General features: G+C 44.5%; 1 protein-coding gene across 2 annotated transcripts; it reads right to left on the reverse strand.

The window, feature by feature from the left end:
- Positions 1 to 5,582: 5,582 nt before the first annotated feature.
- On the reverse strand, positions 5,583 to 27,408 carry LOC102563474 (ADP-ribosylation factor 2). Of its 2 annotated transcripts, none has more exons than XM_059727069.1 (5): positions 27,227 to 27,408; positions 12,699 to 12,857; positions 10,317 to 10,427; positions 8,239 to 8,363; positions 5,583 to 7,272 (listed from the first exon to the last, which is right to left on the reverse strand). In XM_059727069.1, exons 2-5 carry the CDS (start codon positions 12,844 to 12,846, stop codon positions 7,111 to 7,113), a joined length of 546 nt encoding a protein of 181 aa, XP_059583052.1. In that variant the 5' UTR covers positions 12,847 to 12,857; positions 27,227 to 27,408; the 3' UTR covers positions 5,583 to 7,110. The 2 variants fall into 2 exon arrangements, with proteins under 2 accessions (XP_059583052.1, XP_006260457.1); XM_006260395.4 differs by lacking the exon at positions 27,227 to 27,408 and adding an exon at positions 15,969 to 16,158.
- Positions 27,409 to 27,591: the final 183 nt, after the last annotated feature.

Raw genomic sequence — 27,591 nt, forward strand, 5'->3', positions numbered from 1 at the left:
CCCGTCTGTTCTTGGGATTCGCCAAGCTTAGCTCTCTCTTGGAGTTAAACACCTCAGGCCAGCTCAACAGTCTCTGAGTAAGACCAGCCTGCCCCATTATACTTAAAATCCTTGTGGTCAGGGCACCTGGGACATGACACACCTATTTTCAAGTCTGTACCCCAAGTAATTCAAAGAGAAACTTCAATAGAAGGCTCCCATAAACCTAAGAGTGCGCCCTAGCCATCAGGCTATGGGAAATTCCAGGGTAAATATCTGTTTTTCCTGCTGAAGTGTTTTCAATAAAGGACAAGTGTTTGTATTAAAGGACAAGTACTTAATTATACAGATTAATTTAGCTCACCTGTGTACATGGGTTAATTTAAACAACATACACTTTAATAGCACCAAATGCAAGGTTAGACAGTCAGAGATTCGGAGTTTAGGGTCAGAAGCATTAAGGACAACAGACCATCTGACTTTAGGAGTATTACATGTCCTTTGATTACATCCAGTTTATCCTCTTTGAGCCCAATAAAACATTTAATTAAAGCATGTGTTCCAGAAAGACAGTTCTTGATCTGAAGATATTGATGGACAGAAAATCCACAACTTCCTTCAGTAGTTTGTTCCAGTGATTAATGACCGTCACTCTTAAAAATATACATGTAGAATGCGAAATATATAATTTGAATGTCTGGCTTCAGTTTCTAAGCATCTGTTCTTGTTCTGCTTTTCTCCTCTCAGTTAAAGTTCCCTTTGCTATTCAGTATTTTCTTTGGTGAAGGAGAAAGCAGAGGATGGACTTTCATGTACTTTCAAGTCGACTGTCAGAGTACATTTTATACCATTTGTACTGATTACCATTGGAATGAGTGTCTTTAGTTGGAAGGCAGGGCAGAGATGTACCTTACAGGCTAACTAAATCAGAGATTCATAAGCTTTCATGAGCCTGAGCTCACTTCATCAGATGCTTTGCCATAAAATAAGGCCTTAGATATCTTCAGGTCAGCAATGAGAGTGAAAGATCTGTATCTAGACCATCACAGCTCAACTTTCTTAAGCATGCTGTCAATGCTATAAAAATTACCACAATTAAGGACTTTGGTGTTGAGAATCTTGCTTTACCATTTCATCTTGCAGATAGATTGAAGGCAGCACATATGGAATTCAGCAAGCCTTCCAACACAGTAGCAATTTCTAGTCCATGTCACAACCATAAAGGAGCATGACCATCCACTATTCATTAGTTTAATGCTGCTCCTTGTCTAAAGGTGGTGTGTCAATATTCCAAAGGCAGAGCTGGCTTTGACTATGGATATCTCATCTCTTCATCAGTGGGATGAGTGGATATCTCATCTCTTCATCATTTATAGTATATTGTTACACCATGCTCCCTATGTATTAAAACCTCTCCTGGAATCAAGAAGTGTTGTTAATTGTAATAAACAGATGTGTGCAGTACTTCAGTTTTCTTTAGACTGATCACAAAACAAACAGTGCTTGGCTACACAAGCAAAGTGATTGATTGAATGAGAGTGACTTGAGTGAATGTGCTTACCAGCTAACAACAAAAAAAAGCTTTCCAATGAACACATTTACCACTCTTTTGCAAGCATAGAAACACTGCAGATTCAGCAACTTCCCAACTAAAAAAGTAATCCTCTGGCAATGTCACAAAATGCCACACCAGCACAGGTAAGGACAGGATGGAAAAGTGAATGGGAGCATCTAACATTGTTTGTGCCATTCATGACTGGAAATAGGTCAGAAAACTTGTTTTCTGCTACTCAGGTCATCACCCCACCATGAACAGATCATGCAACAAAAATTAATTTTGTGCAGTACTCAAAGGTATAAATACGTTTCCAGGGTTCCTCACAATTTGCAGTGTCAAGAGATTTAGGTAGGTCAAGGAACACAATGAAAAGATCATGGTTTTGATCTTTTGAATATGAAAGGCTATTAAAATTGTTTATGCAACCTTTTTCAGTGTTGACTCCATGTCTCTAATTTACTCTTGCAATGCAAATGTGAGACAAGAGCTAATCTGTTTCAAGATGATTTGCATCAAATTAGTCCTGATGTATTCTTTCAACACAGCTGAGAACTTCAGAAGCCATCTTGTATACCGTATCCCAAACAAGTTTGCAGGTTCTCAGTTTCCACTGTGCTCTATGGGAAGTACTTTCATGAGTTTCTGCTGCTGTTCAGAGAGTGTTGGAAGACTAAAGAATTGTGAAAACATTTTGTTTTTCCTCACTGGTCTGGGATGCTGTCAGTCTTGTTTGAGATCAGCATGGGGAGATCTGATTTCTTATGAGTCTCTGGTCTTAGCAGCAGCCAGTGCCTCTCATGACACAGTTGAGCCTAATGTCATGGAAACTTCTACATTGTACAATTAATATAATCAATCACATGCTCCTGTAGTGAATGCAACTGCATGCAGATTAATTTATACTTGTTGGACTATGTGTTGATGCTGAACATACTGCTCAGTATGTTTTGTTAGTGTGAACATTACCATTTCTATGCTGACCCATTACATTACTCCATGCTATGCAGTTTCAACCAATCCTGTGTTTGCAATTACTAAATACAATCAGTTTATTGCTACATAGAACTGATACGACGACACCGTTGAGGTTTTTCCAGCAAAACTGATCAAGTCCACACTCAAAGCTTCCCTGTGGTAGCAGAATACTTTGTCTACTTGTAGAGTGACACTTGCTTTGAGAACGACAGAAGGCTTCTGCCACTCCTGGAAAGCTACCAGGAAGCACAAGTAGGTGTGACCAAGCTTTCTGCTAGCAGCTGAGGCCCCTTTAATAGCTGGTGTTCTCAGGGTACACAGCTGCTGTAGTGGCGCTGCATGGAGCCATCAGAAGTTCTATAGGTGTGTATGTACTCTAGCAGTTTTCCTGTGATGGTAGCTGTGTCTGCAGAACCTCTGTTGACATAAGGCTTGTAATGTAGACAAGCATGGAGGATTAACAGTGTCTATAAATAATAAAAGACTGGAACTGCCTTTTGCAGAATGCAGATACATAAGTACTCCTACTGCAGTCCCTTTCATTTATACCTAAATTTAAGATGTAGCCATTTTAAAAAGCAAGGTTTTTAATATTAAAAAACAAACAAAAAACCAACAGCAAAAAAAAAAAAAAAGCAAGTCAGGATTAAGGCAAACTGATTTTTTGCCTATTCAGGTATCTGTCTACAATTGATTCCTTCAGACCTTTTAATTGCTGAGTTCCTGTTTCTGAGGTTTACTCTACAATTCGAAACCAATTGACAGAAGCATCATCTGCTCCTTAGGTTCTGTGAGCTTACTACAGTGAGTTGCTGCTTTACAATAAAAGTACCACTACAAACAAATGATCCATCCTCTCACAACTGTACTCTTCTTTCTAAATTCAGCTTTTTTTTGCCACTAGACAATACACTTTTCCTGGGGATCCAAGAAGGTAAAAATTAGTTGGACGGTCATCTCAACATTCTTCCCAAATAGACACATCTAATCCCTCCAAGAATGTAAGCCATCACTTGAAAACAAATGTTTTTACAGCTGTTTGACTCTACTTGAATATTCTAAACTTACTGTGAGTCAAGTGTACTGTTCTGTGAAAAAAGAGAAAGCCTACATCAGCTACTTCATATGGGCATCCCTGAAGTGTTCAGCTCTCATCAAGTTTGATGTAAACAAGTGACTACACAGTAACCAGAGGAGTTACTGGGCAGTAGCATTGCCAAACAGCTTTCAGGTGAAGCTGACTGCACAGTAGCTCATTACTATGTACTGCACAGTAGCAACAAGTTACTGCACAGTCAGGCTCTTGTGTAGATGCAGCCAGGTTTCTGCAAAACAGTGCCATTAAGGTTTATTGCCTGCACCAATATATTTGCAATGTTGCATTGTATGTATGGTGCTAGCACCATGCAAACTTAATTCCTGGCTTTAGATATTAAATTATTTGTGCTGCAGTAGTCAGACAATCTTCTGTTTGAGCCACATAGCCACTTTTTGTATCAAGGTTAACTCCTTCTGGGTTTTTTGTTTTTTTTTGTTTGTTTTGTGTTTAGGAACAAACAAACAAAAACACAACACAAAATCATAAAACCCACAAAACCAAAAGTTGCAGCATTAGTTCTTGGGTACATAAGAAATATGCATGTTTCTATAAGGCATCTTCAGCATTTTCTTAGAGACAGAGGGCAACTACTTTTTTCTTGAGCATGTCTAACCTAAGCAGCAAGGAAAATTAACTTGTGCAGAGTTCCACACTAGGAGCAGCTAAATGCATCTAGTACCCAAGCTAGCCTGGGTATTCCCACATTGCACAGTATTTTGTAGTGTAGATAAACACCAGTCAAATGAACAGCAATGAGTATGATCTGTGTTCAGTCATGGCTGTACTAAGTTTCACTAGTAACTACTCCCACTTGAACTCAAGGTACAACTCCGTTAACCAGCAGCAGCAGACGACTATCTCGTAGCAGTTCAGTACTACAAGGGGGATTGTGTCACAAATTTGAAACCATTATGAATTACAAAAAACTTCTTTCCATTAGATGACAGTTATTTTTTAGTGGTAGAGTAGAGCAACACAGCCATAATGGTCCAGGAATTATGCAAAAGGTATGAATAGCATAGGACTTGTTTGTTTTGGGGGGGGGGGGGGGGGAGGAGGAAAAAGAAATACAGACCAACTAAATAGGTAGAAGGGTTAGATTAGCTTCTTTAACAAAACAGGTGACCTAAAGTAGTAAGAGATATTACCCTACAAAATCCTTGCCTCAGATGACTACTTTGACATCTCCCCACCCCCAAACACACTAGATGGTGCCAAAGAAATGCAACCAAGAAGGAACCAGCTCCAGCAATGCAAAGCTTATGTAAAGAATGGGCATGGAAAAAAGAAAAAGGAGTCACTTCTTGTGTTAGGGGGACCCCCTTCCTCTCAATTTGCTTGGATCTGGACTTCCTCTTGTGGAAGAGGAATAGAGTAGCTTCTTTATGCATCTGTGGGAAGCAGCTGATACTTTAAAGGCTTGTCTATACAAGAGGGAGAAATACACAAAGTTAATATGCTTCACTACAAAATACCAAACAGCATGCCATCACAAGGATCCATGTTACAATGGGTAACACCCATGAAACAAGTTTGTGGCAACAAGTTTTCTAGTGGAGAAGAGGAACCAAAACAACCACCACATGCATAACTCTCTCAAATCCATGTTGCTTCTTTTTCAGAGAACCTTCTTCTAGGAAAGCCTGCAGCTCCTGGGTTGAGGCTTGGTGCCTTCTCTCCAGAGCCAGCTCTCCCTTGGCACCTTGTGACTCACAAAAGATGCCACCACATGTGCAAACCAACAGTTATTCCATTGCTATTTCTATTCCAGTACTGCTAGAACAAACAGTGTTCCTGTTGCCAGGGCAAACCCATATCAAAATTCAAACAATCTTGAATTAGGTCCAGGAGAGAGTAGGAATCCCTTGATTAGTACAGATGCTATACCACTGAAGTTCACACTAGAGACACCAGTGAAGTGGCTGGAGAATAATAGGTTGCACTGATCTTGGTCTATCCGCAACAAAATAATTTCTCATTTCAAGATAGATTTTCTTTATTATAGTAGCATCTCTGAAGTGCACAACATTGTTAAAAAGAATTCAGATACAGGATTTGGCTTTTATTAGATTCATGCTTTACATTCCTCCCCACTCTGGATTCATATGTTTAAAGCTTAAATTTTGAGACACAATTTATGATTCTTTTTAAATGAAGTTTCCCCCTCCCCAAGTGGTCACAAGTATTAAAAATAAACCTTTAAGAGGCAAAACATTAAACTTCACATTGTGTTCAATGTTTGTGCAAAGCATCATTGCACAAAGCTCACTAGCCTTTTCTTCCACATTGGGTCCATGTGGAACAGACACACTAAGTAGAAATTTCAGGTGAGATGAACCAACTAAAAGAAGGTCAAGAGAGAAGTTGTCAGACACAGGACTGAAGAACTTGGCAAAATGCATGCAGTTTGACAACAGTGAATGGATTCCAGTAATGAGAACTGCAGTGTTAGTGTCCACATGGATCTGCCTACCAGGTGCAGCTAATCTATCTGTCCTAATCCCCAAAGTTGCTTCACCTCTCCCCCTTGATACCAAAAGGCTGAAATGCAGACAAATTAATAAGGTTCCCCAGAATAAATTTTGGATGATCATAAACAAACAAACAAACAACTTGTGCAAGATAAAATCATCTTTAAGTAGTGAATATCCTGCTAGTCTGGGATACTTGTATAAAGAGAGTGGGAGGCAATGCTTTTGGACGTCCATTTCAAGGCTAGTGATTAAAATACTGAAATTACACCAGTCACTTGGCTCTTCTTTTTTCAAGCTTCACTCTGGCCATCTTACAGCAGCCCCTTTAAAGTGCTCATTGCCCAGCTGACTTTTCTACTGGGATGGCAAATGGATTAGCTACAGAAAGATAATCTGTGAATGGGGTTGATGAAGCCTTGGTCCAAACAACCCCTAACAACATTGACAATGAGGTATGTTATATATGGGAGAACAGGTTAGACCAACTCCACTAGAGAACATAAAATGGTCTCAACTGATGATCAACCTCAACAGGAAACATCTTACACTACAAGAATACTTTTGCTCAGGGTGTGCAGTAGCAAGTAGCATGCTGGTTTATACGGTTCTATGACGTTAGTCAGGACTATTAAAAGCTATGTTTCTCCTCAAAAGTGAATGAAAGGAATCAAATTGTGCTACAAAACAGGCTACACAGAGGAGGTGTAGAAGACTTAACACAAAACACTATTAAACTAGAATTCAGATTTTACACAAGAGGTTTTTCCCCCCTCCAACTGACCAGGTTCTTTTTTCTGATCAAGTACCATGATATCCTTCAAGTTTTCCCTTGCTGGTGGAAGAATGCTACATTGCTATGGAAGGTAGTGTTTAAAATACAATACAGTTGGTTTCGTTTTATAGCATGTTTAAGGCACAGTGTGAGAAAAGCTGCTCCCATTTTCAGATCCATGCACACACCCATACATGCACTCTTGCAAAACAGCAGAGCAGGGCTCACTTTGCTAAGATATGCCACAAAGGGATCATTTCTGGTTTTTAAGCTGGTTGGACAGCCAATCCAAACCCTCATAAAGCCCATCTCCGCTGGTGGCACACGTTGCTTGGATGTACCAGTTTCTCTGACGAAGGGAATGCAAGCCAAGTTTGTCTGTGATCTCTGCAGCATTCATAGCATTGGGAAGATCCTGTGGGGAAAGTCAAATCAGACAGTCTTGTAACAAGGGACACAATTAGTCTTTTAAAGTGAAACAGGCAAGAACATTTCAATAGGAGACTGTCCCATGTCAAGCTACAGAGATCTCCAACCCAGTAGAAGTGCTGAGGAAGCCACTAGAGGAAAAGCTGCAATGCAGAACTGTTCAGGGACCACAAGAGATAAGAAAGTCAATAGAGGCTATAGTTGAACTAGTAACTGTGTCTAAAGCTTAACAACTTTCAGTTATCCCTGAAAGCTTTTAAATGAAAGGGAGAGTAGCATAGTTATAATAAATAAGTTGGAGTTCTTTTAAAGTGGTCTAGAAATCCATATTTGGATGCATGTTTGTATTTAAAGTTTACTGTGGCAAAGCACATAGTATTCACCAACCTGTCCATTGCAAGAGAAATAGTGGGAGGGGAGGGAGGAGCAGAAGAACGAGCAAGTCTTTCAGGCAAAATACTAAAAGCTGGCACAGTTTACAAGCATATTAGAAAAAGATACCTAAAAGAATCCAGACAGCTGCATTCAGCAACAGTGCAGACTGACATTAGGTCAACTTTGCAAGAGAAACTATAAAATTTTACCAGCTCTGATACAAAGTCAATTTATCCAACCTGACCACGAGGAGAAAGTTTAGGACATTTTACTTGCTCCACCCCAGAAGCACTCTTCCTAGGATGCCTTACAAAGCTGTATCCTCCTGAAACATGTGCAACTGGGGGGGGGGGGGCTTGCCCACTGTCTCTGGGTAGTACTTAACAATAGGGCAGTCCCTATGACGAGCTTAGTATAGCACTGGCTTCAAATTGTCAACTATGTTAACTTCAAGAAGAAAAAAAAAAAAGTCTATCCATAGCCAGTTAACTGGCTATCTGGAAAGCTTTGACTGGTTAAGTTCAGATAGCAAGGTCCATAAGAGCCTGGAAGAGGCCAAGACAAGATGGTACCTTACCTGCTTGTTGACAAACACTAGTAACACAGCATCCCGCAACTCATCTTCTGCTAACATTCTGGTGAGTTCTTCTCGTGCTTCATTTACCCTCTCCCTGTCATTGCTGTCCACAACAAAGATTAAGCCTAGTTAGGAAGTCAGAGGACATGAGTCATCAGTGTTCAGCAATAATTGGATCATTTTGATCTACTTCAGCAGAAGGAATGAGAAGGACACATTAAGCTTTGGACACGTAACCAAGACAATTACTCGACCTTTCATAAGGCAAACCACCCAAGTTTATGTCAAAATAAGCATACAAACAAAAATGAACATTAAGATGGTACACACTCTTTATCTCAGCCTGGTAAAGAGATGGACAATTATTTGGGCTGGAGTGCTACTTAAGCAGTTTTAGTGAGATGCTGCAGGGGAATGAGGGGCCACTTTTGGCCCCACGATCCTAGCCCCAGCCCCAATCACCACCTTGTGATCCAGGCCCCAGCCCCATGCTGTTATTGCCCTGAGATCCTAGCCCTGGCTGCTACTCCCTACTTACTCATGGCCCCATTCCATACAACCAGCCAACCATGCCCTGCCCATAGGGGTCCTAGGCTAGTCTTTGTGGAGACCCCACCTACCCCAGCAGTGGGAATGGAGTGGACTGGCAGCAGCCAGGCAGTGAGCTGCTGTTCTGGGAGCTGCTGGGAAGTGGAGTTTAGCCACTGTACCACCCCTGGCAAGCTACATGCAGAGGGCAGCAGGACTGGCCACATGTGCCACAGCCTGGGCTGCCCCCTGTGCCTGGGCCAAGGGACCTACTGCAGGCCAGATAAAAACCCCTGGGCAAGCCATATTTTGGCCATCCTGGTCTAGTAACTTGTAGGAACTAGTCAGTCATTCTCCATACTGTACTTTGTTCTTCACTGAGCCATCAAATAACTCTAGATCCCCCCCATACCATTCTATATAGTCTGCTTCCTGCATGTCCTGCTGTCCTCTGCCAAGCCAGAGTGTAGCATTTAGACAACAGGTGTGTCCAAAGCATCCAGAGTTTTTCCCCCATTGCCATATTAATGATATCTTTTGCATCTATCCTTTCCCAATAGCCTTGATGGCTACAATAAACCACTTTACCTACCACGTTTCCAGAATTTGGAAGTGTCAAGTTGACAGTGGGACAAAATGTCTTGTAGCCTCTAGCAGACCATTCTGCTGTATGGAGCATACACTGAACTTTTAGGCCATGAACACAACTTGTTAGCTCATGCAAAAAAAATCAAGATGTCCCAAAAACACACACAAAAAAGAGCAAGCTGTAAACAAACTATTAAACCTTTCAACATAAAACAGCTGCTGTCAGGACATATCAGGCCCCAGACAAAGTCAAGGGCAATTTTTTAATGCTTTCAAGCATGGCTTTCAGGCGTGCACACCCTGCCTGATTGAGGCAACTGGTTTGCCAGCTGTCTCCCCTCATATTGGCTTGCTCCCTCAGTCTAGGTCACCACTGGCCTTTGTATTCTACTGCTCTGCCATCACTGTGACCACATGCAAAAAGAATACACATACTTCCTTTCTACAAAGCACCTCAGTACCTTCAAAGAAGCTTGGTTTGCACAGGTCTAGTTGTGGAAGCAGCAGGGTTCCTGGACCTCTTCACATTTGAGATGCACAAGTTCAGAGCAGTAACAACATTATGGTGTCAGGCATGTGTTCCTGCACTAGCACAATGGTCTGTAGTACAGCTCACTGGCCAAGCATCTCAAGTGATCCTACAATGGACATTAACCCGTGGACACTAGCTGTGCCACAGCTCCTGCTACAGAAGAAGGGCCAAGTCTTACTGGAGGATGCCAATGCAGTGACAAGCCTCAGTGAGACTGTAAATCAGAAGCACTGAAAAGCAAAACCAGAGAGGTCCTGCCATCAGATGGATGCTCAATGATCTTTCCACAGACTACTCTACTTATCTTCCACAGAATGCTCAGTCAGATTATGTCGCAAAATAAGGATACGTACTAAAGGTAAACAATATTTATATAGGGCATTTGCCTACCTGAAGGAGCATGTACACAACCAGGGAAGCAAGTGCTTACCTTGAGTGTTCTGGAAGTAGTGGCGCCAGAGCGGTCTGATTTTGTCCTGGCCACCAACATCCCAGACTGTGAAACTTATATTTTTGTATTCAACTGTCTCGACATTGAAACCTGAAACAAAAGTGTTAGCAAGCTGAGTATATGTAACTAGTCACCAGGGCCACCCACCATCTAATAGAGTAGACTACATGTTTTCCCTTGCTTACCCTTAATCCAAGACAGAAAGAGACCTTTTAAAAAGTGTTAAACTTGAGAAGGAGGCAGCACTCTTTATTCAAATACAATTATTTAAGTGGAATATGATAGTTTAGTCATATGCAGCTATACTCAGTTATAGATAAGGACATACATGTACTATTGGAACTGAAATTTAAAGTATAACGAACAATCTTTCCAGTTTGGAATTTGGCCCAACTCTGAAGTTCATACCCAATGCCCTTTCAGTGGTATTGTGGATCTGCAGCAAGTCACAGCCACTCTGGACTATTTAACACAGCAGACTGGAACTGCTGTAATGCTCCCTACTATTTGGGGAGTGATGGTTCTACACAGATGCTAAGGGAAGATCAACTCCTGCAGCACTCAAGAATAGTCTCAAATTGTTTCCTGTTTAGGTGCTAATCCAAGCCAAGCCTGCCTGTTTTTAGCTGGGAAGGTGGGGAAGTGAAAGAGGGGAATAGAAGTTCACAGCACAAAAAGGACAACTTTATGCTGTAGAAGAACATGCTCTTTCCCTCTGCCCCCATCCACTTTCTACAGCACCATCACTTAACTGAACCATATGTTGAATAGACAGAGGCAGATTATATGAACAAACCAAAGTGGTTAGGAAGGAATCTTAGCTACATCAGAATTAAGTTAGTATATGCTATTTATTAATATTTTCTGCAGTTTAATTATAAGTCTGGTATTCTAGGTTTCGTAACTCCTTTAGGTCAGCAAACATCAGATTATGTGGTTCAGGCTACCCAACACTGGCCGGAGAATCGCTCAACAATGCCTGCATCTTCACCAGTAGTTTACTGTTCTACACAGAACAGTATTGCTGCTTTGTACTTTTGAAAGGTTGCAGTGTTCTGCCTAACAAGCACTTTGCAGATGAAGCAGTCTGTATTAGTCTGAAGCTCCTCAGATAAGAGGAACTGCAGAAATGAAAGAATTGCATCAGCCCAGCACTAAGTTTTCTGGGCAACTAAGTTCACAAAGTTTGTAAACAGGCAAAATAGAGTGTTTAGCATTAAACACATTTTGAAGAACCTCCAATATTTGGTTCCGTGTTAAAATTTGAAGCACTTGTATCAAACAAGCCAGGAGCTCCATGCAATGTTTAGTGTAAAGGCTTTTAGGAAAAAATAAATCAGAGGTTTCTGCATGCACAGTATAATAGAGTATCCTAGTTCTGAGAAAAGGTACTTGGATTACAGACACTGATTAAGCCTCCAGTATCACCTGAGGAAGACTTGAGAAAGTAACAGCTTTGCTGTATCCCAGGGGCAGGCAATTATTTCAGGTGGAGGGCCACTTAGTTTTGGCAAGCCACTGAGGGCTGCATGACAGGCAGCCAGGGTCAGATGAACATTAATCTTCTAAATTTTTAGGGGCCCCACAGGCTGGATAGAATGGCCTGGTGGGCCGTATCTGGCCCACACCTGCTGTATCCCCTCAGCATTTCAAACATTAAGTAAAAGCCTTTTGGGATGGAATTAGGAAGCACAACAGTTTTGTTACTGATGTATGAGTGGTAACTTAAAAGCTCTAATGGGCATTCTAGCAGATAAAACACTTTCTGCCATAGTAGAGGCCTTCAGAATAACCCTATTGCATTGGATCTAGACCCATTTACCAGTATCTTAATTGAAATAGTTGCATGCTTAGATCTACAGTGATGCCCTGTTTATAGCTGTGCTAAGGAACGTGTTTTACCTGGCCACATGAACACTCAAACCCAGCTCTTATTATTAGCACTTTACTGTTGAAATATTATGCTCTTCACCTCTAGCTTGCAGATTCAAGGCAGTAACTCAACCTTTCCACTTGAAGATCTTTATAGTTAGTTCAGGAGTAGAAGAACTAGCTTAACTCAGGTTTCCCCAATTCATAAAAAACACTGGCCTTAAGTGACTTACATTTCACCGTGTCAAACCCCCATCAGTCAAAACCCACCACTATTAATATTTTGCATTAGAATGAAGTGGTCACTAATCATTTTAGTATCAGTATGTAAAATAAAGTTAAAATTCTATTCCCAGACCAGGCTCCTCCACTCACAATCACTGGCACTAGCATGAGCTGTGAACATATAGCAGGGAAATTAGAGCTAGCATTAGAGTCCACTGTGAACCAAATCAGTAAGACAGTTCCTTCTTCATTTGTAAAACCTACCTATTGTTGGAATAGTGGTCACAATCTCCCCCAGCTTAAGCTTGTAAAGGATGGTAGTTTTCCCTGCTGCATCCAAGCCTACCATTAGAATTCGCATTTCTTTCTTTCCAAAGAGGTTTTTGAACAATTTTTCAAAGATGTTCCCCATTGTAGCAATGTCTGCAAAAAAAAAAAAAAGAGACATACTTATTTAAGATCCCCTTTGTCAATCACTGGCACTTTATCGTGGATCAGCAGATGCATGACGAACAGATCCAAGGAGGTGATACTTTCCCTCTATCGGGCGCTGGTCAGACCGCAGTTGGAATACTGTGTGCAGTTTTGGGCGCCGCACTTCAAGAGGGATGCGGATAACCTGGAGAGGGTCCAGAGAAGGGCCACTCGTATGGTTAAGGGCTTGCAGGCCAAGCCCTATGAGGAGAGACTGGGGCACCTGGACCTCTTCAGCCTCCGCAAGAGAAGGTTGAGAGGCGACCATGTGGCTGCCTATAAGTTCATCACGGGGGCACAGAAGGGAATTGGTGAGGTTTTGTTCACCAAGGCGCCCCCAGGGGTTACAAGAAATAATGGCCACAAGCTAGTAGAGCGCAGATTTAGACTAGACATTAGGAAGAATTTCTTCACAGTTAGAGTAGCCAAAGTCTGGAATGGGCTCCCAAGAGAGGTGGTGCTCTCCCCTACCCTGGGGGTCTTCAAGAGGAGGTTAGATAGGCATCTAGCTGGGGTCATCTAGACCCAGCACTCTTTCCTGCCTGTGCAGGGGGTCGAACTCGATCTATTGAGGTCCCTTCCGACCCTAGCATCTATGAATCTATGAATCACACAAGCATGCAAAAAAGCTTGGTAGCCTTCTTTACACTGCAAAGAGTAAGCTATAATCTTATTTAAATACACCTTTTCAGAAGGTTCTTTAGAACAGCATTTCTCAACCCATGGGTCACAAGAATATGAGAGTTGTGAACAAACTTTAAAAATGGATTCTCCCTAAAAGGAGACAGAAGTGGGAAATCGTGACTTCCCTTGGAGGCTGACACGAGTTCCAGCCTGCAAGGGGCTGCTTGCCCCCCTCCCCCCAAACACCCGCTCCCTGACTACACACTGGTGGTTTGTGGGTGGGGAGCAGGAGTGAGGGACCCTGGGTTGGGACTGGCCATTGTATGTTCACAAATGGGTCCTGGTCCAAAAAAAGTTGAGAACCACTGCTTTAGAACACCATCACCATACTTTCAGTGATCACTGAAACATGCAAGAGTCCCCTCCTTTTCTCCCCTAGAAGTTTGGGGTCCTGTGAGCCATGTTTCCTCATATTTACTTATTCAGACAACTGTTACCAGCTGTTTTAAAGCAATCAAGACCAAAAGTAACTGAACTAGTTTGAGTGCTAAATCAAACACTGAGAGTTTAATGAGAAGTGAAAAACCACTAAGTTGGGCAAAGCAGCTTGGTGTGACAACTAACAGCATTAACAGTTTCACTAGTTAGGAACCAGCAGTATTTCTAAAGCACAGAGTATACCCCACTTACATGTATACCAGGTTAACATCCTATTTGCTTAACTGCATAAGGCAATGCTAGTACCCAGTTTACTGTCCACTGCTCACATTGCAAGCAGTAAGCACTTAACTAATGTTTCACTGCATAGCATCGGTCAACTCCCACTATAAACACTCCTAAAGGATGCAACCCTGTTCATGGTATAATTTTTGTATCCCCAGATCCATGTAGCTCCCATCATTTTAAAGGCTTCTAGTGACAACTGACAGTCACCATCAAAAGCTTTTAAAGTACTGCAAGCTCATCTATTCCAGAACTGCCAATACCACAGCATGGTTTGCACTGGCTACATGTCCCAAAGTAGATAGAGTATAGCACTGAAGTGTTTGAAAGCCATCACAAAATCCCCATGACCCAAGCACAGCAGTCTTGCAATCCTTGCAGAGCTGGTCATTTGCCTCCCCTCCCCACCCCCCAAAGTGTTTCTGGGAACTATACCTTAAGGCAAATCAAACCCAAGAAGTTACTAAGTAACACTTTCTCCCATTTACAGTTAATTCTGACACTACTCAGTGTGTGGAGTATCCACTTCATGTTTCCAGAGTTGAGCAAGCAACCTCAGTGCTAAACAGGCAAGCAGCTGTCATGGTGCAAAAATAGCTAATCTCTTCCTCCCATTCTCCCCCGACTCTCTCCACCCAAAGAAAAAAAAAAAAAAAAAAAAAAAGAGAATGGAAGTGTAGACTAAGCATATGCCCAAAGCCTTGCAAGAGAGCCAGTACCAGTGTTATTAGCTACAGCCCTGCTGCCTAGCCCAAGTGGCACTGCCTTTTCCTTACAGGAACACTATCAGATACCAAACATAGGCTTTGTTTGCAAACAAGGAAGTCAACGGTGAGAGAGGACTCAACACATGCAAAACTATAAGAAGCTGAGGGCAGCAGCAACCTTAGGGGAGGGCAAACCAGGCGACCACCTGTAGCCCCACACTTTATAAAAATAAGTTACACTAAATATTTATTATTAGTATTGTAGTAAGATACTTTTATTGCCATTTCAGGAACAGGGCAAAGTTCAGTTGCAATTGAAAGTGTCCAACTTGCTTATAGGTCATCAAAAATTAAGCCTTTAAGGGGCCCCAAATGACTCTTGCCCAGAGCCCCAACAACCCTAAGGCCATCACTGCTATGGGGAAGAGACTTCTGCACTTCCTTGTATTTTCCCAGGGCCCACAACACTGGGGATGCTCTGCCAGGCAAGGAGAATCCCATGTCCACTATGACATCATGTACAAGAAGATGTTGAGAGACATGTGTCTTACACAGCTATAGAGGCACATACATGGTGGAGAGCAGCCAGAGCATTTCAGGAACCCGGCAGGGAGGAGAGAACAGCACCTGCAGCCACCCGATGCAGCCAGCCCAGGGGCTCACAGTGGACAAGGACGCCGGGAGGAAGGCTGGCTTCCTCTCTGTCCCGCAGCCGCAAGTGAAGCAAGCTGGGGCTCGCAAAAGCTTGTGCCCCTCCAACGCCACAAGCCCAGAAGGTGCATCTTCCTCAACCCTTCGCTTTTTTTCTGGGGCCGGGGCCCTGCTTCCAAGCGTGCGGGGGCGGACACAGCTCTGGGTGGCCAGAGCCCCCCTCTCAGGGGCTGGCCTTCACGGACACCCCCTCCTCCGCAGGCTGCGCCCCTCCACCGACAACCCGCCCACGGCCCCTGGAGCCACGTGGAAAGAAACAGACATGCGAACCTCGGGGCGACCCCACCCCGCTCACCTGGCGGCTGCCGCCCGCAGCGGCGCAGCTCCCGCTCCTCACTCTATGGCGTCTGCAGGACGCTGCGAGCCCCACCTACTTCCCCCTGCCCCGCCAATCAGGAGAGGCGCTCCCGGCCACGCTAGCCAATGAAGCAACAATGGGGCCGAAAGCAGCGTAACCTGAAGCACAGAAGAGAGCTCAGACACTCCCACGTGACACCTCTGCCGGCCCTCACGTTTATAACCCTCTGCCCCGGGAGGCCTGACCAATGGGCGCGCAACAGCTTGAGCGGGCCGTCCAATGGCGGCCGCGGCCTAAACCGGCTGGCCAATCCCTGAGCGGGGCCCGGCACTAGCCGTACTTAAGGAACGCTCCGCCGGGTGTTCTATTATTAGAGTCGTGGTGTTAGCTGCCGGCTTCGGGCCTGGTCATGTATCCCGTCCGGCCGACCCCAAGCCCAGTCGTGCTGCTTGTACCCTCGGCCCAGGCACTGTCTGCCAGAGCCCCTCGGGTCCGCAGCAGGGGCCCGGGGCAGGCCGAGCCGCCTTGAGCTACTTCAGGGAACCTGCGGGTAGTGTGAGGAGAGGAGCGAGGTGCTAAGCAGAAGGCAGGCTAGGGCTGCCCCTGCCTGACGGTGCCTCTCGCGGCCTGCTCCTCTGCGAGGAGAGCGCTGTCACGCATTTGCTTTTGCAATGGGCACTGCTCCATTCACAGGAAGTTATGGAGGGCATCTTGAGTCTGGAGAGGTTGAGAACCAAGGTGGTTGCTCTGAGCCCTTCAGCACCTCTGTGTGCATCAGACCCCCCTCCCCCACCTTGCAGATTGCTGACTGGGGGGAGTCCCTGGCTGGGACAGGCCAAATCTTGTCTGAGGAGGCTGAGGTTGATTCTTTAGTGAAAGAAGCTCCTGGTCCCAGAGGGAGGCACTGAAGCTTTTTTGGAAATCCCTACTATAAACTGAAGTATTGAGTCATAACCCATGAAAGTTATTAGTGATAAATTGTAATGGAGCTTGGGAATGAAACCAATTATGCTGGACTGAAGACAGAAAATGCTTCCTGGGTCACCCCAAGTGCCTTGTTGCAGGACTAGCAAACTCATAACATTTTGGATTAGGCACTGCCTCTGCCCCACAGCTCGCCTTTCCAGTGAACTGCGGCCCTAAGAAGCCTCCCCAAGTCCTTTGGTTTCATACCTGCTCAGGGGCCCATGCAAAACTAACATAGACATTTCTGTCCAGTTGCCAGAGGTCTACTCTTAAAACTGAATTATGATTGACACCACTGTGTGTATTCTCAGCAGAGACGATGGAGAAAGATGGATGACTGAGGTAATATGTCCTGTTTCCTCAGAAAAAATTCTTCTTTTCCTGTACCTGTGGATAAATCACTCCATCACAGTTTACAGGTAACTTGCTTTGCAGCTCTTTACTGATTCAGTAGAGGCTGACAACATTCAATTACTCCACAGGACAGGAACTGGAAAGCTTCTCCCTACACCATGTACCTTGATCTGGACCTGAAGGGACTTCTCTAGGCTTCAGAATGGAGCTCAGTCAGCAGTATCCATTCAGTTGTTTCCTCTTTTGAGGCTGCCGATGATCACAATTTCCACTCTGGATCCTTCTCATTGTTCTTTGTAGTGCCTATTTTCTTCCTTAATGTGCTGTATTTGAGGACAGCACATAAGCCTTTTCCCTTGCACTGCACAACACTGTCTACTGAGTCTTTTACTGTAATATTAATAGCCTTTATTCTGCTCACAGATGAGAAACCTCTGTGTTATGAGATGTGATTAGGGATAGAGGCAAGGCAGAATGATTTTCCTTGTCGGAGAGATGCTTTCGAATTACTGCATTATAAATTTGCCCTTGTGCTGCAACTTGACATTCAGGAGTTTATTAGACATCACAGGAATAGTATAAGCTGCTACCTGTTGAATTAGTTTTTTGTATTTTAAGTTTTTACCTGATTAGTTAGTGCCTTCTCTGTGTATTTAAATTCGGTCTGTAAGTTTATCTCCTTTTCCAAAGGAATTTTTTTGATCCAAACATTGTTTTTACCTCCCTTTCCCATCTTATCTACCTGAAGTCTTCCCCCAACCTTCTCCCTTATCATTCCCAGGGTCTGTCCCCCGGATGCATGCTTTGGAGCTTAAAGTTTAGGGGGACAGTGTTTTTTCCCAAGTGAGGTACTAACAGACATGTTTCACTGTCCAGACCCTAATGTCTCAGCTAGGGGTATGGTGTCTCAGCAGGTATGGGGACTGCAGCTTTACCAACATGGCAGATGAAATCGAATCCCTAGAGCTTCTGTCCTATCATTGCAGGATGCCCCCCCTTTTCCCTGATGTGACTCTGGTAAAGGTGACTGAAGCGGCGAGAAGCCCCCACAGTCGCAGAGGACACTGGGGACAAACCTTGGTGTTCCCGGAGGGAGAGAGAGCACCCCAGGAAACTTACTGTCTGGATGGGCTGGGGCAGCGCAGGAGCCATGCGACCGGTTCTTCAAACAGCTGCTTCCCAGGCGAGGCGGCACCCAGCTGATTGCAGCAGCTGACATTGCCACCGCAGGAAATTTAAAAACCTCGCCAGAAGCTGGCAGGGGAGAAAAGGAAGTCAGCTGGGAACACGCTGGCTGGGCGGGTGCTGGCTGTGGCATCACAGAAGACACTGCCCCACAGCAAAGGAGAGGGAGCAGTGTCTGGCATCAGGCTGGGGATGGGCAATCCTCAGCCCCTCAGCATTAAATCATTCCAGAGGCCTCCCTTTTGGTGGAGGATGCCAGATGCCTGTGGCTCAGACCCTTGAGACCAGGGAGTGAGGCTCCAGGCTTATCATAGTTTCATAGTAGCTAGGGTCAGGAGGGACCTGAACAGATCATCTAGCCTGACCCCCTGCCACAGGCAGGAATGAATGCTGGGTTCACAAGACCCCAGACAGGTGATCACCCAACCTCCTCTTGAATATGCCCAAGGTAGGGGCAAAGACCACTTCCCTGGGAAGCTGGTTCCAGATTTTGGCCACCCTAACTGTAAAATATTACCTTCTGATCTCTAACCTAAACCTATTCTCCATCAGCTTATGACCATTGTTCCTCATCACCCCAGGTGGTGCTGGGGAGAAAAGAGCTCTGCCTATTTGCTGTTGATCCCCCCTGATGAGCTTGTAGACAGCCACCAGGTCCCCCCTCAGCCTCCTCTTGCTGAGGCTGAACAGGTTCAGGTCCTTCAGTCTCTCCTCATAGGGCCTGTCCTGCTGCCCTCTCACCACGCGGGTGGCCCTTCTCTGAACCCTCTCCAGGTTGGCCACATCCCTTTTGAAGTGCGGCGCCCAGTACTGGACCTCAGTACTCCAACTGCGGCCTGACCAAAGTCGCATAGAGGGGGAGTATCACCTCTTTGGACCGGCTTGAGATGCACCTTTGGATGCATGACAAGGTATGGCTGGCCTTGCTGGCTGCGGTCTGGCATTGGTGGCTCATGTTCATCTTGGAGTCAATAATGACTCCAAGATCCCTTTCCGCCTCTGTGCTTTCAAGAGGGGAACTCCCCAGCCTGTATGTATGCTGTGGATTCCTTCTCCCAAGGTGCAGCACCCTGCATTTGTCTACATTGAACCCCATCCTATTCTCATCTGCCCACTTTTGTAGTCTGTCTAAATCTAGTTGCAACCTCTCCCTCCCTTCAAGTGTGTCCACCTCGCCCCACATCTTAGTGTCATCAGCAAATTTGGACAGGATGCTTTCCACCCCCTTGTCCAAGTCGCTGATGAAGATGTTAAACAGTGTGGGCCCTAGGACCGAGCCCTGGGGAACCTCACTGCTCACATCTTGCCAGTTTAAGTATGATCTGTCCACCACTACTCTCAGGGTGCGCCCCATCAGCTAATTTTTTACCCATCCAACTGTGTAGGCATCAATGCCACAGTCGCTTAATTTATTGATGAGGATGGGGTGAGAGATAGTGTCAAAGGCCTTCTTAAAGTCTAGAAAGACTACGTCCATGGCGACACCATCATCCAAGGATGTAGTTACTTGGTCATAAAAGGCAATCAGGTTGGTCAGGCAGGACCTACCTTTGATGAACCCATGCTAATCCCCTGAGCATGATCTCCCCTGCTGGTCCCCCATAGATGTGCTCCTTGATGATTCTATCCAAGATCTTCCCGAGCACCGAGGTGAGGCTTACAGGCCTATAGTTACTTGGGTCCTCCCTCCCTTTATTAAAAATTGGGACTACATTAGCCAGTTTCCAATCCCTACCTCTGATAAGGGACAATCCCCAAGATTGTCCCTTATCAACATCCCAGTGATGGGCCGGACTACTGAAGCCAACGCCGGACCCCATAGTTAAGGGGCCAACGTAGATCGTCGGGGCAACAAGCGGAATATCTGAGTGGACAGGGTGTAGGGGAGGCAGAGCCCTAAGGAACACCGCAGCACACTTGTGAGTACCCTGTCTTCGGGCCTATAGGGGAAGAGAACACCGCTGAACCTTCTCTTCATACACCAACAAGTCGTGGCAGGCAAGTGGGGGGACCCCGACCTAGGGGGCGGTGTTTTACTCACAGCACCTACTCGAGGCATTACAGTGACCGAACAGTGGAGAAAGGAGATGTTCACTGAGGCAGGATGCAGACCCTCTACTTATGCTCTCCTCCTTCTGGAGGAGATGGTGCTTTTAGGTGACTTCCAGAGGTGGAAGAGGCAAGCAAGCTATGACCGGTCTGCAGAGATAACAAGCATCCCTTTGAATGTGAGGTTCACATTCAACAGCTACTTGAGAGAGCGGTATGAGTATCTTGCTCCCCATGACTTGCAAGAGATCAAAACAGTCATGAATGAGACTCTAGCCTAGTGCATAGTTTGGGCTTCTCTCCCTCACCCTCGGGAGAGTCCTTGCTCCCCCAACATTGCAACATACTGGCTGAAGGCATGCTTTGAAACTCATAGCATAAAGGCGAGAACACTACAAGCATCCATGCCTACAATGCCCTCCCCCTCCAAGCCTATCCTCAATGCTGTCACCACTAGAAGACAGTGCACTGCTCCATAAAAAGCCTGTGGTGACACTGGACAGTTCTTTTAAACCTCCTTCTCCTGCAGGCGAGAACCAGGGATGCAGGGCAAAACAAATCATAGAATCACTGAGAAGTAGGGTAGAAGGGACTTACTTCCAGAGGTCACCTAGTCCAGCCCCCTGCCTAAGGCAGGATCATCTCCATCCAACCATCTCATACAAACCTATAATCTAATCTCTTTGTAAAACTACCATCAACCCTGATGCAACACAGGGCATATCATCTTAATCTGCCACAGGTAAAGCAGATCGACTATGGTGGCCAATGTCCTGGTGCTGCAAAGGTTGTTGATACATGTTCAAGAGATTGCAGGAAGAGGACCATGCCCCCCCCCCCCCCAACTGACCCTGACCCAACCCCTAAACGGAACAGAAGAGGGACATTTTTTCCAGCAACTTCCTCACCCCCCGCTAGCCCTTGACATCCCATGATGACCACCCTCTGGTGTTTGCTCATCTCTGTGGAACCTAAACAGGACTCAATGCACCATCACCGTCCCTTCAACAAGCAATCAATACTAGTGGACACCAGCGTGGCAGGGGGGTGAAGTAATCAGCCCGACTGTAAAAAAAAAAAAAAAAAGCTACCTTTGGGACTGTTCTGTTTCCTGTTAACCTGTGAGTGGCCCTGCAGGAATGAGGTGTCAGCAGATAACTTAAAGACCTGTTAAGTGCAGGGGAGCTCACAGGAACCCACTGTAGAATGGACACAGATCTATGAGTGAACAACGCACATTGTTCCCCCAATGCCAAGGTTTAATTGTCCCGTCCATCTGCATGCCCACCTCCAACAGCAGCCACTGGGGATGGAGGCATGGATGTGGGGACACCCTGGACAGGTGGGTAGTACTATGCCACTGCCCCACCTTTGTGCACCCTCAAGCAAAGCATGTCTCTGTCTGCCTTGCTCACAGGGTCTAAGCCTGTACTCATTACAGGGGCCAATGATAAGGTTGCATAAGTAAGACGGGTGGGGAGCAGGGCCTGTGCAACAGCATGAGGTTTAGTTTGAAAAAGTGGCCTCTGGTTTTGTGACCAACTTGCACCAGGGTGTTTTAGAAGTATTGAGCACTATAGACTGCAGCAGGCATGAAGCTGTGATGGCTATCTCAAGCTAGACACCCAAAGTCAGGTTGCTTTGGAAAATCTATTCCCCAGGCTTATGGAACATAGATGTGACAGCTTGCTGGGTCTAAAAATAAACAATCTGATTGTATTTAACACTTACTTTGTATTTGATTTTGTCTGGGATCTTACAGACCAACTGGAGCATCTTTACTATGGAAAAACATTCAAGTCTCAGCTTCCAGGAGGGGATGAAAATTAAGGCAACCATTAACTCCTGCTGGGCTAAGCTTCAACAACAATCTACCCTTCCTGCCCTTGAATGCTTCTGTTTCTTCTTGAGGTGTTTGATTTGCTCCTTGCACTGCATGGTAGTTGATTTGACACCTGTCTCTACTAGGCTTTTAAAATCAGCTCATCTGGATAACCGTGGGTGAAATTCTATTATTTGGAATATTTGGACCAGTGATTTTCCAGAATCACACCAGCCAGTTAGCAGCTTTCTGCATGCAAAGCACCTCGTCGTTTTCAGGGCTGGACCAAGCAATATAGAAACTGAAGCAAGCTGGATGGGAAATGAAGGGTTAAAATGCCAAACAAATACTTATGAATCCGCTGATAGCACATGATGCAAAATAGGGAAGCGGAAAGTGACATGATGGATCCAAGGGTTAGAAAAACCTGGGAATGACAGTGAAGGACTATTTGGACTCAAGCACAGCACAATAGCAAAATAACTTGCTAGGGAGCACAGCAGTTATACATTAGCTTGGTTCCATACCTCCAAAAGAGCCTGTCAGCTCAGGTTTTACTTGCTTATGGATGTATGCATAAGAGCTGGGAGGGTATATAATAAGTGCTTCAGCACCGTTGCCGGCTGCAAAATATAACTAGGCTCCACTGTATCTACATGCCATGAATCAAGTATAAAGCGGTGATCTCTCTAAGAAAAATGCTGCAGTCAGTGCAGATACCACTCTGCTTTTGAGTCACGTTTGATAGTTGCAGAGTTGCATTTAGATACAAAATATTGCAGGAATTATCTGATGATCCTTATTTCTGAGTCACTCTATGTTGTGAAATACAACACAGAAAGAAATTGTATGGTGTACAGCAATGGTATGGTGTGGTTATAACCAGAAAAGTGTCTGGACAAAAGATTGGTTCAGAGAAGTTCCTTCCCAACCCACTCAGGTCTACTGCATAAACCTTATGCAGGTCTTTTCTGCTCCTGTGGTCCTCTGTCTGCAACTAGAGAGGCTTTTGCTCAATTTTTCCACCTTCCAGCTGGTCTCACTCCACAGATCCTTCACCTAAAGCTAAAGGTCATCTTGCTATTTCATAGACTCTTCCCCAAACTCAGGCTGCCCTTTATAGCCCAGCAATTAGCATAAATGACTAGAGTAAACAGCTAGACATTAGGGTGGATGACAGGAATCAGTTAAATTCTATTTGTAAAAAAGCAGGAGAGTCCTAAACTACTTTAATGCAGTACTGCCATTTCACTTGCAAAATCTCCCCTTTAGGAATGCTTCATTCTCTATGCTACCACCAGTTTAGCAGTGTCATCTCATGTGTGCTAGAGCTAAGCAAACTGCAAAGCACAGTAATTTTTCACTTAAAATATGTTTCTCTTGGGTCCCTATCCTGCAAAATTTTATGCAACTGGCTGGGGCCCACTCATATATAAAAAATGAATTGCACAAGTAGCTATTTGTAGAATCCAGACTATATAAAGATACACAACACAAGCCCCTGATGAGCCAAGATTGTACTGCAGATCACCTCAAGCCAGCTTCTGACGGATACCCACATGCTCTCAGCAACTGACTTTTGAAGTTCTCATTACCACACCTGAGTTGAGCAGGCAATTGTGCCTTTGCCGTGGAGTGCCTCACTGGCCACGTGTGGAAATCCACCAGGGTCCATTCCTCCCTGCTTTTAAAAGGATTCTAAACTGATGTTTTTCCTCCAAAGCTGTTTTTAGAATAAAGCTGGGGTGCCAGAGCAGTTATTTTCCCTCCCCTGTCCTTGATATTTCCTTCTTACTCTTACTAGGTCTTCACCTGCTTTATCTTGTCAAAGTTACTAAATTTTAACTTATCATTATGCCAACTTCTCACAAGCAAGAGGGGGTAACTAGACAAAAATACCAGAGAAACTAAGAGGATTTATTAGCTCAAGGACAAGAAACAGCAGCAAGTAGCTGCAAAATGGTAACCATAGAGATGAAAAGACCAGTTTTAAAAGGCATACTGGGAAAAAATGTTCCCATTGACAGGTAACCTTGCACTAGGGAAAGTTAGTACCAAATAATATTATAAAGAAAGGACTCCTAGGACAGAGGTTCTCTCTGTGTGTCATATACCTTCATATTGGGGCATAGAAGTAAAGTTGTGCAGTTCTCTGAGCACTGGAGCAGAGGAAGAGATTTTTTTGTGTCATGACAGGGTGACAAAAGCTTCCTTTACCTCTACTCATTGTGTTGCCCTTGTGTTTGTCAGGCTGAAAAAAAAATTAGAAATTTAAAAAATCTGCAATAATTTAAGGGTTTTAAATTTGTATCAATATGCATTACAATTTTTGTTTGTTTGTAACAATATCACCTTGCTGAGTCACAATCAGCCTTATAAACTCCAGAAATCCTCTTCTGCAGTATTGTGCTCACCCATACGTTCCCCATTTTGTATTTGTGCATTTCACTGTTCCTTTCCCAAGTATTTTGAAGTTTGCCTTATTTAACATTACTTTTTTTTTTAATTTATCAAGATCCTTTTGAATCCTATTCCTGTCTTCTAAAGTGATGTCAACTGAAAATAAGGATACTGAAGAGAACTAGACTCAGGAAAGACCCTCTGGGAATCCCTCTTTATTACTACCTCTTTCTAGTTTGACATTGAGCTATTGATGGCTGCCAGTCCAATCAGTTATGTACCCACTTAATGGTAGCTTCATTAGATCATATTTTATTAGCTTATCTTTCAGAATATTGCATTCTTATGAGAAGGATTTGAATAGTATGCAATAAATAAGGCCAAAAGCCATACACACAGAACAGTGAAAATAAAACAAAAATTGGATGGCTGCTCCATCAGCAAGTATCATTCATCTTATGCACTGACAGATGTGGGATCCTTTTACAGAACAGCATGTGAACATGCCATTAAATAATGCACAGTCAGCTTTAATATTTGTATTTCTTAATTTCTGTATGCCTGGTTTTGCAACCTTAACATTTTTTATCTGACTTGCCTTGCAGCAAAACAAAAAATCTTCATCATGGCTGTGACACCAGCATGCTAATGAAAACACATATCCCTGCTCAAAAGGATTACAGTCTAAATGGTCATATACATCAGACAGACAGATGGACAGAAAAGTGGGCATGGGAGGGAGCAGGATAACAGAAACAATAGACTGTTTTATCATCTTCTAGTTTCTTGCACAATTTTTAGGTTGTATGATATGTAATGCAATTGTGTGGTGATGCATTCGTTCTGCACAATGGTGTCATAAATACCACACACATTAATGTTGTATTAGCATATAGCAAGGGTGTCAAACAGAGATGTGGGTTTTCCAGAACATTTTGAATTGGAAAATTTTCTGGAATGCCCTAAATAGAGCATGATCTGATTTAGCACGTCTATTTGACTTATATTTAGTAAACAAACCTAAAAAAGTTCCCCCATGTTAATTTTATGTCCCAATAGCCAGAAGTATTTGAACTGAAATATATGATTGGGAAAAAAATTAAGTACAGCACACTTAATGTGGTTTAAATGTTATATTTTAACAAATTCAAAGCTTTATGTGGAAATAAATAATTTTTATTGGAATACTTGTAAAAATGTAAGGACAATGCACAATAGTGTGTACTTCCCTTACACTGTTTGTTTAAACTTAAGAAAAAAAACAAAGGCACTGAAGACTGTCAACACTAATTTTAGCACACCCAAAGAACTGTGCATGATATGCCATGGTTGCCCACTCATCTACTTCAACAGCGTCTAACTCTCTTCCACTGAGGTCATTGCGGCACCTCCAGTTTCACTGTCACTATCTGGAGAATCACTTGTACTACTTATTAGTTTCATTTCAGAATCAGATTGAGACAAACCTGATTCAGAACTACTTGAACCACATTCTCGTTCACTAAAGGATGGTTTTACCAATGAGTCTATGGGCAAGGGCACCTTATCATCACACTGCATCTTCTTCATTAATTGCACTTCTGACTGATTCTCCAGAAGCAAGAGATTTTGAGAAATTGAAACAAACTTAGCCAGGACCGGCCCGCAATTTTTGGGGGCTCCCTGCAACAAATAGTTTTGGGGGGCCCTGACTTGAAGAAGCTGGTGGCGGCAGCAGTGGGGGAGGGTGGCAAGCAGCTGGACATGAAGCCAGCGGCAGTGGTGGCAGTGTCGGCAACAGGGCGGGGGAGGGGGGGGGGGGGCGGGGTGGATGGTATTGAGCAGCCAGATGCAGGGAGCCCCTTAGCTGTAGGACCCACTGTGGCCACAGGTTTTGCAGCATAGAACAGGCTGGCCATGAGATTAGTGGTGTGTTCATTTGGTTTTGATTTGACCTGCACAGCCAATTAGGTGAATTCATAACTTGATTTTTGGTTTGGATTATTCTGTGAGTGTATTTACCCTCTTGTTTATAAATCAGTAAAACATGTATGTACTCTCTCATACACTTCCTAGGGATAATCACCTGAAAAGCATTAATTACAACTTTGAAACTGCCAAGCTTGCCTAATATTGTATTGGCATCTATTTATTGTTACTACTGAATTTTGCAAAACAATGAATTTTTAGAAATGGAAAATCTCCCATGGAAAAAATAAAGCACTGGAAAATTTTCCACCCCATGTCTCTGGTGTCAAATATGCAGGCCCTGGGTCAGATCCAGCCTGCAGAGCCCTACCATGGAGCCTGCCCTATGGGCCCTGGACCAGCCCCAGGCACAGACTGCAAGACAGGGCATAGACCAGGGGTATCAAACTCATCTGGCTCCAAACCTCTCTGGGGCTGGTGGTAGGACGGGGCCGGTTCAGGGCATGCACTGGTTCTGGCATGGGGAGGAGGGGGGGTCTGTCCTGCAGACAAACCCTGTGCAGTCACCTACCCTGGAAATCTTCACAAGGAGACTGGGCAGTCACCTCGCTGGGCTCCAGTTGTCTTTTCCTGCCTAGTGCAGGGGGCTGGACCCGATGATCTACAAGGTCCCGTCCAGCCCCGAACCGCTATGAAGCCATGTGCCCCTTCTCGGGCCCGCGGAGCTGGATAGGGTGGACACCCCTTCCCCCATGGAGTCAGTGACGTTGCATGCGGCTGTCCCTGCAATCCCTGTGCCCCGAGAGCCGTCAGCGCAAAGACTCACAGCCGGCGCGCGCGGAAGCACTGCCCGGAGGCGAGCAGCGAAGGCGGCACCACGGCGCAACTCAGCCACGCCGGCAGCGCGTGACGTCCGGCCGCTGCAGGGCGATCTCT

Source organism: Alligator mississippiensis, chromosome 4, assembly GCF_030867095.1.
Source record: "Alligator mississippiensis isolate rAllMis1 chromosome 4, rAllMis1, whole genome shotgun sequence".
NCBI lineage: Eukaryota > Metazoa > Chordata > Crocodylia > Alligatoridae > Alligator > Alligator mississippiensis.

Excerpts from the sequence above, each read along its gene's own strand:
- LOC102563474 (XM_059727069.1), bottom strand. The coding sequence starts at position 12,846 with ATGGGGAACATCTTTGAAAAATTGTTCAAAAACCTCTTTGGAAAGAAA. Across the intron at positions 8,364-10,316 it reads CTACTTCCAGAACACTCAAG|GCTTAATCTTTGTTGTGGAC; the intron begins GTAAGCACTTGC and ends CTTCCTAACTAG. Across the intron at positions 7,273-8,238 it reads TAGTGTTTGTCAACAAGCAG|GATCTTCCCAATGCTATGAA; the intron begins GTAAGGTACCAT and ends CTTTCCCCACAG.